General features: G+C 35.2%; 1 protein-coding gene across 6 annotated transcripts in view; it reads right to left on the bottom strand.

The window, feature by feature from the left end:
- Positions 1 to 13,315, bottom strand: part of TRIM24 (tripartite motif containing 24) — a 127,878-nt gene that overhangs the window by 51,725 nt on the left and 62,838 nt on the right. For all 6 annotated transcript variants that reach the window (XM_054655230.2, XM_054655231.2, XM_016945511.4 and 3 more), the window contains 2 exons: positions 8,843 to 8,959; positions 4,979 to 5,093 (listed from right to left, as the gene is read on the bottom strand). In XM_054655230.2, the coding sequence (XP_054511205.1) occupies positions 4,979 to 5,093; positions 8,843 to 8,959 (232 nt within the window). The remainder of the gene's footprint in view (positions 1 to 4,978; positions 5,094 to 8,842; positions 8,960 to 13,315) is intronic.

The following is a 13,315-nucleotide window of genomic DNA, read 5'->3' as shown; positions in this document are numbered from 1 at the left end:
TGAAGGAGATAGAGACACAAAAAACCCTTCAAAAAAATTGATGAATCCAGGAGCTCGTTTTTTTGAAAAGATCAACAAAACAGACAGACCGCTAGCAAGACTAATAAAGAAGAAAACAGAGAACAATCAAACAGACGCAATAAAAAATGTTAAAGGGGATATCACCACCGATCCCACAGAAATACAAACTACCATCAGAGAATACTATAAACACCTCTATGCAAATAAACTAGAAAATCTAGAAGAAATGGATAAATTCCTCGACACATACACCCACCCAAGACTCAACCAGGAAGAAGATGAATCCCTGAATAGACCAATAACAGGCTCTGAAATTGAGGCAATAATTAATAGCCTACCAACCAAAAAAAGTCCAGGACCAGATGGATTCTCAGCCAAATTCTACCAGAGGTACAAGGAGGAGCTGGTACCATTCCTTCTGAAACTATTCCAACGAATAGAAAAACAGGGAATCCTCCCTAACTCATTTTATGAGGCCAGCATCATCCTGATACCAAAGCCTGGCAGAGACACAACAAAAAAAGAGAATTTTAGACCAATATCCCTGATGAACATTGATGTAAGAATCCTCAATAAAATACTGGCAAATCGAATCCAGCAGCACATCAAAAAGCTTATTCACCATGATCAAGTGGGCTTCATCCCTGGGATGCAAGGCTGGTTCAACACATGCAGATCAATAAATGTAATCCAGCATATAAACAGAACCAAAGACAAAAACTACATGATGTTTTGATCAATAGATGCAGGAAAGGCCTTTGACAAAATTCAACAGCCCTTCATGCTAAAAACTCAATAAATTAGGTACTGATGGGATGTATCTCAAAATAATAAGAGCTATTTATGACAAACCCACAGTCAATATCATACTGAATGGGCAAAAACTGGAAGCATTCCCTTTGAAAACTGGCACAAGACAGGGATGCCCTCTCTCACCACTCCTATTCAACATAGTGCTGGAAGTTCTGGCCAGGGCAATCAGGCAAGAGAAAGAAATAAAGGGTATTCAATTAGGAAAAGAGGAAGTCAAATTGTCCCTGTTTGCAGATGACATGATTGTGTATTTAGAAAACCCCATTGTCTCAGTCCAAAATCTCCTTAAGCTGATAAGCAACTTCAGCAAAGTCTCAGGATACAAAATCAAGGTGCAAAAATCACAAGCATTCTTATACACCAATAACAGACAAACAGAGAGCCAAATCATGAGTGAACTCTCATTCACAATTGCTTCAAAGAGAATAAAATACCTAGGAATCCCACTTACAAGGGATGTGAAGGACCTCTTCATGGAGAACTACAAACCACTGCTCAACAAAATAAAAGAGGACACAAACAAATGGAAGAACATTCCATGCTCATGGATAGGAAGAATCAATATTGTGAAAATGGCCATACTGCCCAAGGTAATTTATAGATTCAATGCCATCCCCGTCAAGCCACCAATGACTTTCTTCACAGAATTGGAGAAAACTATTTTAAAGTTCATATGGAACCAAAAAAGAGCCCGCATTGCCAAGACAATTATAAGTCAAAAGAACAAAGCTGGAGACATCACACTACCTGACTTCAAACTTTACTACAAGGCTACAGTAACCAAAACAGCATGGTACTGGGACCAAAACAGAGATATAGACCTTTGGAACAGAACAGAGCCCTCAGAAATAGCACACATCTACAACCATCTGATCTTTGACAAACCTGACAAAAACAAGCAACGGGGAAAGGATTCCCTATTCAATAAATGGTGCTGGGAAAACTGGCTAGCCATATGTAGAAAGCTGAAACTGGATCCCTTCCTTACGCCTTATACAAAAATTAATTCAAGATGGATTAAAGACTTAAATGTTAGACCTAAAACCATAAAAACCCTAGAAGAAAACCTGGGCAATACCATTCAGGAAATAGGCATGGGCAAGGACTTCATGTCTAAAACACCAAAAGCAATGGCAACAAAAGCCAAAATTGACAAATGGGATCTAATTAAACTAAAGAGCTTCTGCACAGCAAAAGAAACTACCATCAGAGTGAACAGACAACCTACAGAATGGGAAAAAATTTTTGCAATCTACTAATCTGACAAAGGGCTAATATCCAGAATCTACAATGAACTCAAACAAATTTACAAGAAAAAAACAAACAACCCCATCAAAAAGTGGGCGAAGGATATGAACAGACACTTCTCTAAAGACATTTATGCAGCCAACAGACACATGAAAAAATGCTCATCATCACTGGCCATCAGAGAAATGCAAATCAAAACCACAACAAGATACCATCTCACACCAGTTAGAATGGCCATCATTAAAAAGTCAGGAAAGAACAGGTGCTGGAGAGGATGTGGAGAAATAGGAACACTTTTACACTGTTGGTGATACTGTAAACTAGTTCAACCACTGTGGAAGACAGCGTGGCGATTCCTCAAGGATCTAGAACTAGAAATACCATTTGACCCAGCCATTCCATTACTGGGTATATACCCAAAGGATTATAAATCATGCTGCTATAAAGACACATGCACACGTATGTTTATTATGGCACTATTCACAATAGCACAGACTTGGAACCAACCCAAATGTCCAACAATGATAGACTGGATTAAGAAAATGTGGCACATATACACCATGGAATACTATGCAGCCATAAAAAATGATGAGTTCATGTCCTTTGTAGAGACATGGATGAAACTGGAAACCATCATTCTCAGCAAACTATCGCAGGGACAAAAAACCAAACACCGCATGTTCTCACTCATAGGTGGGAATTGAACAATGAGAACACTTGGACACAGGAAGGGGAGCATCACACACCGGGGCCTGTTGTGGGGTTGGGGGAGGGGGGAGGGATAGCATTGGGAGATATACCTAATGTAAACAACGAGTTAATGGGTGCAGCACACGAACATGGCACATGTATACATATGTAACACATGTAAACATATGTAACATGTATACATATGTAACATATACATATACATGTATACATATACATATGTGCACGTTGTGCACATGTACCCTAGAACTTAAAGTATAATAATAATAATAATAATAATAATAATAAATTAGCCAGGAGTGGCAGCACACGCCCTGTAGTCCCAGCTTCTCAGTCAGGAGGATCGCTTGTAGTCCCAGTTTCCCAGGAGTTTGAGGCTGCAGTGAGCCAAGGCTATATCACTACACTCGAGCCTGGGTGACAGAGTGAGACCTTGTCTCTAAAAAGTAAAATAAGAAAATTCACTAGAGTGAGACTTCATCTCTACAAAAATAAAAAATTAGTCAGGTGTGGTTGCACAGCTACTCAGGAGACTGGGGTGGGAAGATCGCTTGAGCCCGGGAGGTCAAGGCTGCGGTGAAAACACCACTGCATTCAAGCTTGGACAACAAAGTAAAACACTGTCTCCAAAAAAAACAAAGGGGGGGCAAGGTGGGTAGCTCATACCTGTAATCTCAGTACTTTGGGAGGCTGAGGCAGGCAGACTGCCTGAGCCCAGTAGTTCAAGACCAGCCTGAGCCAACGTGTCAAAACCCCCCCTCTTAAAAAAAAAAAAAAAATTAGCCAGGCATGGTGGCATACACTTGTAGTTCTAATTACTCGAGAGGCTGCAATGAGAAGATCACCTGAGACCAGGAGGTGGAGGCTGCAGTGAGCCGTGATTCACGCTATTGCACTTCTATCTGGGCAACAGAGTGAGACCCTGTCTCAAAAAAATTTTTTTTTTAATTTTAAGAATGAACCTGGTCATCAGTAGATATACTGACCAGGTTCATTCCTACAGATTTGCAAGTCTGGTCATCTTCTTTGTAAAGCTCTTCAAGTGATTCTGATGTACAGTCAAGTTTGAAAACACAGACATAGTAATGTATGCACTACTAATATGTGGGAAAGCAAATCAAAGTGATATTTGATTTTAAGCAGTTTTGGAAACTTAAAATTCTACTTAAATTTTTCTTTCATTTTTTTTTTTAAGTCACAGACCTTGAACAAATAGTTACTATAAATGGGGTCTGATTCTTCCTGCCCAGAATACTTCCTCACTAAATAACTACGTTTCCAAAAGAACAGAGAATTATTTTAGTCTTTGTTTCCTGTACAGCTGATAATACACAGGAATGACCATGCTTTCCCAGAAGGGATAGAACTTTCTGACAGAAACCTTTTAATTTGGTAAATTATGATATAAAAAGGATGACCTAAATTATTTCTGGAAGTCTTATTTTTCCTCAAATCTTCAAACATTAGGATTCTTTTTTTTCTCATTTGTTTCTTTACTGTATCAATATGCTTTCTATGTCAACATACTAAAAGAATACCTAAAAATCATGCAATTAATATTATACATTAATGTACCATGTAGCTGTTACAACCTTATATTATTTGAAGTCAAACACCAAGTTTGGATCTTGACCTTCATGAGTTTTAAAAAGCTGAGGAAGATGGTAATGTTTTTCTTACCTGCAGTGAGAAACAACTAAGTGCCTTGGGCATATCTCCCTAAGTGCTGCTCTCGCAATTACAATTACAAAATGTTGAGGGCAGGGCTAGCCATATTCTTTTACCTAACTTCTCACAGGGTTAAATGTATATATTTGAGAACTAAATCGAACAGTGTATCTTTCTAGAAAATTTTGCTCCACTAAACCACCTTGGTGATGCAAAGTTTTCATTTCAGTGCATCTCGAAAATAACTCATCTGTTTAACATTCAGAGATCCTCCTACAAGCAAGGTATTATAATTTGTGCTATAAAGAAAACAATCAGTCATCAGACATTCATAGCGTATTATAAAGCTTTAAATTGTCAGCTACAATACAAAACCCAGCAAAGGAAAACTTGGGAGTGAGAAAAAAAAATATTAAATCACAATGAAACAACTATATAAAAAGCACTATGATTTCTACTTCACAGTACTTTAGGAAATACTATGTTGAATCAATATACTATCCCATGGGCAGTCACTTACCTCTAACTGATGCAGTAGAGCTTTTCCTTTTTTATTTATTTCTACCATCAATGTAAATATAGCAACTTTAATATCCTGTTCCACCTGCTTTTGATTTTGATTTACTTCAATAATTCTGAAAATTAAAACGGGGAAAAACATAAGGCAGATTTTTTTGTATAATATTTAAAATTGACGTTTTAATGTCTAAATTAGACCAAAATGTTTTCAGCCCTTAGAAGCTCTATTTCTGAGTCCTTCACTTTAAATTGACTGTCTTGAAGATGAGAAAGCAGAAATATAATTCTTCTGAAATATATCACCACTCAATCTTAAAATTAAGTCTTGAATCTTAAAAATATATATAAAATTAGAAGAGAATGAGTACATTTTAAGAAAATATGGTTTGGAAAAATTATGAGAACACCCAGGAAAATCAATGCTCTACCTAAAAGGATGGGGGGGTGGGGGTGGACCAAAAAGGATTTATAAACCATGATGATTCTGAACAAGTTCTACTATATTAATTGCAACCAAAAGCTAGAAAAGTGTATATGTGACACTCTTTTCTTAGTATTCTTAACTGCTACAGTATTCATACACCTAAATAGAAAAAGACAAAAATAGTAGTTTGCTACTTAACCCATTCTTTGCAAAATTAGCAGCCAAATAACTATGTTTTATCAACCACATACTTCTCTTGAGGTGGGAAATTAAAGAAAAAAAAAAGAAAAATAAAATTAAAAAGAGAAAAGCAAGTTTGAAAAACAAGCTTTCATGTATTAGGCTGACTTATCCCAGAGGCAGAAACAGGCACAGCCCAGACCCAGGAAAGTCTTGATAATATTATCTAAGAAGCTAGGGCTCAAAGGAATGTGCTCTGAAGACTCTCCCAGCACTCCCCCAACATGGGGAGAAGAAAAAAACAAATTTTCTTTATTTTCCTTTCTCCTATGGTATGAGTAAACTTATGAGTTTATAGATTCCTGTTTTCTATAACTAGTAACTTCAAGCATTGTTTTATCTAAGCAGCTCAGCGAAAGTCATGAGACATGCCTGGGCGGGCCTGGATTGTAGCCATCTAGACACCATAGTGAAGGTTATGAGATAAGCCGGCACAAGGCACTACAGCAAGCCTAGATAACAGCCATCTAGGCTGCATAGCAAGAGTCATTGTAAGCCTGAGTTATGAACCTGTCAAAGTATGATTAACTGCCTTTGTTCTGTTTCTGTACCTGAGCTTTCACACCACTATGCTTCACGCCACTGTAAGCTTGTTTCAAACTAGCCCATCCCCTTTTAGAAGTGTGTATAAAAGCCAAGTCCAGTCTTTGTTCTAGGCCCAGCCTTTGTTCTAGGCCCAGTCTTTGTTCTAGGCCTGGTCTTTGCATATTAATCCGCTGGGTATGAGTGCACTCAATAAAATCCTCCTGTTCACCTACTGGTCTCTCCAGTCTCCTGATTCCAGCAACACTCTTACAGAAAGAAAAACATACGGTACCACACCAGAATATCTTATAGAAAATAACAGAGCATCCACCAAACTTTGTGAGATTAAATTAAAAGCTTCATTTCTTCTGTAAGCTTCTCCCATAGTTACACTCCAAAACTTAAGACCAAACTGGCAGAGACTTTATTTCCTGCTGGAAATTCTTCCAGATAATTGTTTGACATCAACATTACTACAGGATCAAGGGAACCAGATAAGCCTGAGAAGCAACCAATCTCAAAAAAGTCATTTAAATATTCATGATGGTAGAATAGGATGAGTAAGGGAAAAACAGTGCCATGGTGTCAAATGCATAAAAATGACTACCAGTTACTCTAATAAATGTACCCTTTTATAATCAGATAGGCTATAAAGATATGTAAGCAATTTGCACTTAACAAAGATTGTTTAATTTTTTGCCTCAATTCAGAAATCAAAATTGTTACACACAATGTTATTATTTTGTAGAAGAAAAAAAGCACAAATCATTTATAAAAATAAAAGAACAAATTTGAAAAACACTATGTTAAGACTTACTATAAAAAACTACAATGATCATGATCATGAAAGTGAAGTACTAGCAATGAGAAAAACACAATGGAACAGAATAATCCCACACATATATATGGTCTATAAAGGTGCTGAAAAACAATTCAACAGAAAGTTTTTTCAACAAATGATAGTGGAAAAAATTGACAGCGGTACATAAAAAAAAAATGTAAACTTTGACCATAAATCAAACCATATACTCAGTGAAACAGTAAGAAAAAAGTCAAAGAGATAAATTTCATTAAGGGCAGATGTTTAATTTAAAATTAATTATTTTACGATTGCTACCTTTTGCCACTAGATGGTAGAAATGCCTATAATTATCTCTCTTCATTCATTCAATAAATATTCATTACAAATTTTCAATTACTCAGAATAAAAAAAGTTTAAACCCACCAATTATTCTACTTGGCAAAATATACTATTCTGATTAGAATATGGTAAATAAAGAAAATAGTATTTCATTAACTATAGTTGTGTCAAAGAGAAAAGTAAAAACAGGGCCAGGTATGGTGGCTCACGCCTGTAATCCCAGTGCTTTGGGAGGCTGAGGTGGCAGATCACCTGAGGTCACTAGTTCAAGACCAGGCTGGCCAACATGGTGAAAGCCCATCTCTACTAAAGATACAAAAACTAGCTGGGCACAGTGGTGGGCACCTGTAATCCCAGCTACCCAGGAGGCAGAGGTTGCAGTGAGCTGAGATCACACCACTGCACTCCAGCTTAAGTGACAGAGTGAGACTCCGTCTCAAAACAAAACAAAAAACAAAAACAGAGGTAAAAACAAATGAGAGCTGATAACAAGAAAAACTAAAAGAAACACAACATAATGCATAATAATAAACAGATATAAGAATGATGCTGGGGCATCAAGAAATGGTAAAACTATGTTTAAAAATCTCTTTTAAGGGAATCAGGTAATACAGGGATTTAATTACCTTTAAAAAATTCCCAAATGTTCCACCCCCAGCTATATTCCAAAATGATAATAATAGATTGTGATGACTGCCTTAAAGTCTGACACAATTTATACATAGAAAAACATTTAAATTCTCTGTGAGGTCTCTTTTACGCTGGCTCATTCTAATAAACATTTCTTGACTTATTTAGGCAGTGACATTTCTTTTGTGTGTAAAACAACAGAAGAGGTCATGGGATTTCATAGGTGTGTAAATTAAATGTCAGTATGTGCCCTAAATGGGATTTTAAAAAGGGGTTAGACAACACCTCCTGCTGCCCCCGCTCCATGGAGGTTAGTGGTTCTCCCTAATCACTGATGTCTAAGACTTTGGACAGTTGATGATTTTCTTACCAGGGCAAAAGGCATAACAAGCAATTGTGTAAGTAAGCATTTTATCAGACAAGAAGTAAAAAGTGTGCGGAACAGTTTAACAATCCCTGTATCCTAGTGTCTTAAAATTTCCACCTGTTTGCAGTTTTAAAAAAATTGCAGCATAAGGCAGGCATCTCAAATTTCAGCAAACCTTAAAATAACAATTAAGGGTTTATTCAAGTGTTAAAATATTTTACAATACTGGCAAAAAAATGGTTGATTTGGCATTTAAATTTTGGTATTTCTTTAAAATTGGAAAATAAGTGATAATAAGTTATCAATACCTATTAGATAAATGAGCTATTAAAATACTAAGTGTAGTTTATTATTAGTTTTGAAATTTTACAGCAGAAAAGAATGCTTTCCAACTAAGTTTCTGGGAAAGTCTTATCAATCATGTGTTATTGCAGTCATCTAACAACGTATTACTTAACTGTGACTTAAGGAAAATGTTCTAAAAGTGAATATACTTAACAAATTATATAAAAATGATTACATAATACCATAAAATTACCTGTTTTGGATCTGATTTCCTGTGAATTTTATGTATTTTGTTTTTTCCATCAGTTTGGTGATTAGTGTATCTATGATCACTTTCTGATTCTGAAAAGCTTCTTCTATAAATTGGTATCTGAAGAAATAAGCAAATTATTTCATATAAAAATATACAATGAGCAAAAAGTCCAAGAATAAAAAAAGACATAAAAAAAATAGGATTATAAAGAATTTATATAATAATCTTTTAAAACATCAAACGTATCCCTAATAAGGCAAGTTTCCCCCACCTCTCAAATTATCCCTCAAGAAAGATTATGGACACATAAATATTTTGAAAGTTTGAGAACCACATGCATCCATCATTCCGTTTTTATAAGCTTACAGAGTTCACTTTCACTTGGTGGACTTGGCAAAAAACAGTCAATTATATATAATCAGATTTATTAACTATTTTGTAATTTCTACATTATGCAAGCCTGCTGAAAATAAACATTTTAAAAGACCACTTTTAAATAATAGGTAGTTATGTTCTAGGGGCCACAAAGATAAATCAGGATAAATACAGACAGAGAAGGGCAAAATTCTTGATGTTATGCCTTGTAATAAAACTTTTAAGCAACAGTATAATGAGATACAGCACTTTAAAAAGTTTCCAATTTGAAACTGAGGAAAGATGATTTACTTTGCCAGACTATGTTTGATAACTCAAGAGAAGTTCTAGAGAAGATAGAAAGGCAACAATATAGAAGATACATAACAAGAATTTTATTTAAGTTTTTCTATAAAATGTACAAAATACAGTATTTCTAAATTAACAATTTTATATAATGTGATTTTAAATGTTTACATGTAACTAAATAGGGTTGCCAGTTAGAAAAAGGGGATACCCAGTTAATAATTACGTTGGATTTCCTTAGTATATAATCATATCTGTGAATTATAACATTTCAAATACTTTTATAGGCAACTCAAGTTTTTTTTACCTTAGTAAACTTTTTCTTTACTACTCTTATTTAATATAAGGTTACATGAAATGGTCAAAATGGTCACCCTTATGTTGTTCCTAATCTCAATGCAAAGACTTTCAATATTCCAATATTAAGTACGTTTTCTGCTTTCCATAAATAATCTTTATCAGGTTTAGGAAGTTCTTTTTTATTTCTAGTTTGCTAAGATGTTGTATCATGAATGTATATTTAATTTTTATGGAATGTTTCTACTGCTTCTATTGAGATAGGCATATACTTTTTCCTTTATTCTTTTAATATGACATGCAAGATTTTAGCATCAATGATTTTGGCATGTTAAATGAATTCTGTATCCCTAAGATGAGGCCAAATTGGTTGTGATTACACTGTCCCAAAATGACAATACTACGAGATTTAAGGCAAGTTCTCCCCTCCTCTCAAATCATCTGTTTCCTACTTATTTTCCGTTTCTTGGAATTTTTACATTCATTTCATGAGTGAGACTGGCCTGTAATTTTCCATTTCTATTCCTTGTCAGTTTTGGTGTAAAGGTTATGCTGGCTTCATATAACAAGTTGGAAAGAATTCATTTTTTTTTGCCATTCTCCAGACAAATTTGTATAAGAAAGGGGCTTTTTTTTTTTTTTTTTTTTTTTTGAGACGGAGTCTCGCTCTGTCGCCCAGGCTGGAGTGCAGTGGCGCCATCTCGGCTCACTGCAAGCTCTGCCTCCTCGGTTCACGCCATTCTCCTGCCTCAGCCTCCCAAGTAGCTGGGACTATAACCACCACCATGCCTGGCTAATTTTTTGTATGTTTAGTAGAGACGGGGTTTCACCATGTTAGCCAGGATGGTCTCAATCTCCTGACCTTGTGATCTGCCCGCCTCGGCCTCCCCAGGTGCTGGGATTACAGGCGTGAGCCACCTCGCCCGGCCAAAAGGGGCTATTTTTGCCTTAACTATATGGTACATTCATCTGTGTCATTTGCATGTGTAATTTTCTTTGTGGGAAGGTTTTAAATTATGAATGAACATTAAAAGACTATTCTGACTTTCTATTGCATTTAGCAAAAGTTTTGTTAAAAAGCTTCATTTTCTAAGTTTTCCAATATCGTGTAAAAATTTTCATTATTATTGACAGATATCCTTTTTATCTTTGAAAATGCATTTGAAATATGGAGTAATGCCACCTTCCTACTCCTGGTAGTGGTTATTTGGGCCTGCTCTCTCAGTCACTCATACAGAGAATTGTTGATTATTTACTAGTCTTTTGAAAGACTGAATTTTTGGCTTCGACTATTTCTACACTTGTCTTTATTATGTTTCTTTTAAAACCCACTTACTTTGGGTTTAATTATCTACTTTCCCTAAACTGCAATAAATGTTTAGTGAATTGACTTTATCCTCAACATATAACATATGCATTTAATAATATAAATTGTCCTCCAAATATGGCTTCAGTTATTAAAAAGAAAAACCTCAAGGCTTGATTGACTGATGTTTTCACTATCATTCAGATGAAAATGTTTTCTAACATCTACTGGAATTTCTTCTTGATGATTTAAATGTATTAAACTGCTTATTTTAAAATAATTTCAAAGTTAAATTTGCAAGCATATAGAGATCATATATCTCCTTATACAGATTAATCAATTTTTAGTTTGCCTCCTCATAGCCCTTTAACCCCTTAATAATTCAGTGTGCATTTCCTAAAAAAAAAAAGGATTTTCTTATGTGCCCATAGTACAGTTAAAAAAAAAAATGACTTTGTTTACAGTACTTTAACCTATAGACCATGTTTCTTAATTATATCATTTGTCTCAATAATGTCTTCTAAATAATTTTTTCCTTTAATCTAGAATTCCAGGATTGTGTATCAGTAGACTTTAGTTATCACAAGAATTTCATTTCCAAATATTTGGTATTTTTCAATATTTTCAAATTTAAGACTTTAGCATATGGTCACTTAAAAATATTTTATTGTAAGAATGTATATTTTGGGGTACAGTGTTCCATAATGTCCATAAGACGTTATGTTAATTGTGGTATTCAATCTTATTTATTTATTTTTTTTTTGAGATGGAGTTTTGCTGTTGTCGCCTCGGCCAGGGTGCAATGGTGCCATCTCAGCTCACTGTAACCTCCACCTCCTGGGTTCGAGCAATTCTCCTGCCTAAGCCTCCCGAGTAGCTGGGATTACAGGTGTGAGCCACTGCACCTGGCCCTTATTTCTCTATCTTTACTGATTTTTTAGTCTGCTTGTTTTGTTATTTATTTACTTACTTATTTATTTTTTAGAGATAGGTCTTGCTATGCTGCCCAGGCTGAACTCAAACTCCTGGGCTTCAGCCATCCTCCCACCTCAGTTTCCCGAGTAGCTAGGTAGCTAGCACTTACAGGCACCTGCCACACTGCTCGGCTTCAATTATTGCGTCAAGTGGTAAGATTTTCCACTGTGACTATGGAGTTTTCTATTAGTTTGAAATTCTGTCATTTTTTTTGTAAGTTTATAACCTGTATAAATTTACAACTCATATCTTTCAGATGAAGAGAGACTTTCATCCTTATAAAGTGTCCCTCTTTACCTCAAATAATGGATTTTGTCTACTATACCATCTTGCCTTTGGTTAATATTTATATGGTGTGTCTTTTCCCATTAAGTATTTTATACATTGAGTTTTTAGATATTTCTCATAAAAAGAAAATAGCACATTTTTCTATTTTCCTTCTTATCCAGTCCGAAACCTGTCTTATAATTTGGAACATTTTGTCTGTTCACACTTAGTATAATTATAGTATATTTGTAGATCTACCAACTTACCAAGGCCTCATTATATTCCATCTGTTCTTTATTTCTTTTTCTCATTTTTTTGGCCTTTGTTTATACTGATTAACTATTCCACATCCCCACAACTCTCCACACCTTGGTAATTATATGTACTTATTATTCTTTTAGTGACTACTCTAGACATTACAAGAACAGATTTTTACATATCATCTAATATTGGTACTTTTCACCCTCTTCCTAGACTATGCATGGACCTTAGAACATAAATTCCATACCCTTTTAGTACATTTGCTGCTATGTGATATACATATACACACACCACATCAACAAGATATTGTTTCCTAAGTCAACATTCATTTAGATTTACTCATACCTATTGCTCCATATTCCTTTCTGTATCTCCTATTATTTTTCTTCTGCTAAGAGGTACTTTAAGTGAGAGTTTAGCAGGGATATGCTCTCCCAGTTTATTTTGCCTGAAACGTTTTTCAACCACCTTCGTATTTAAAGAATATGCTTACCAGGTACAGAATTTTAGATTTGAAAGTTACTTTCTTTTTGCACTTTAAAAATATTACTTTCTTAATTATCCTGCTAGAGGTTTGTGCAACTTCTTAAATATGGGCTGAATGCCTTTCGTCAGCTTCTGAAAGTTCTCAGCCATTACATTCTGTCTTCGAGTATTGCTTCCTTCCCATTCTCTGTACTTTCCATCCTTCTTGGACTGCAATTACA

Source organism: Pan troglodytes, chromosome 6 (assembly GCF_028858775.2).
Source record: "Pan troglodytes isolate AG18354 chromosome 6, NHGRI_mPanTro3-v2.0_pri, whole genome shotgun sequence".
Taxonomy (NCBI): domain Eukaryota; kingdom Metazoa; phylum Chordata; class Mammalia; order Primates; family Hominidae; genus Pan; species Pan troglodytes.
Note: the sequence above shows the minus strand (reverse complement) of the source record. Positions and strands in the feature narration are given on the sequence as shown.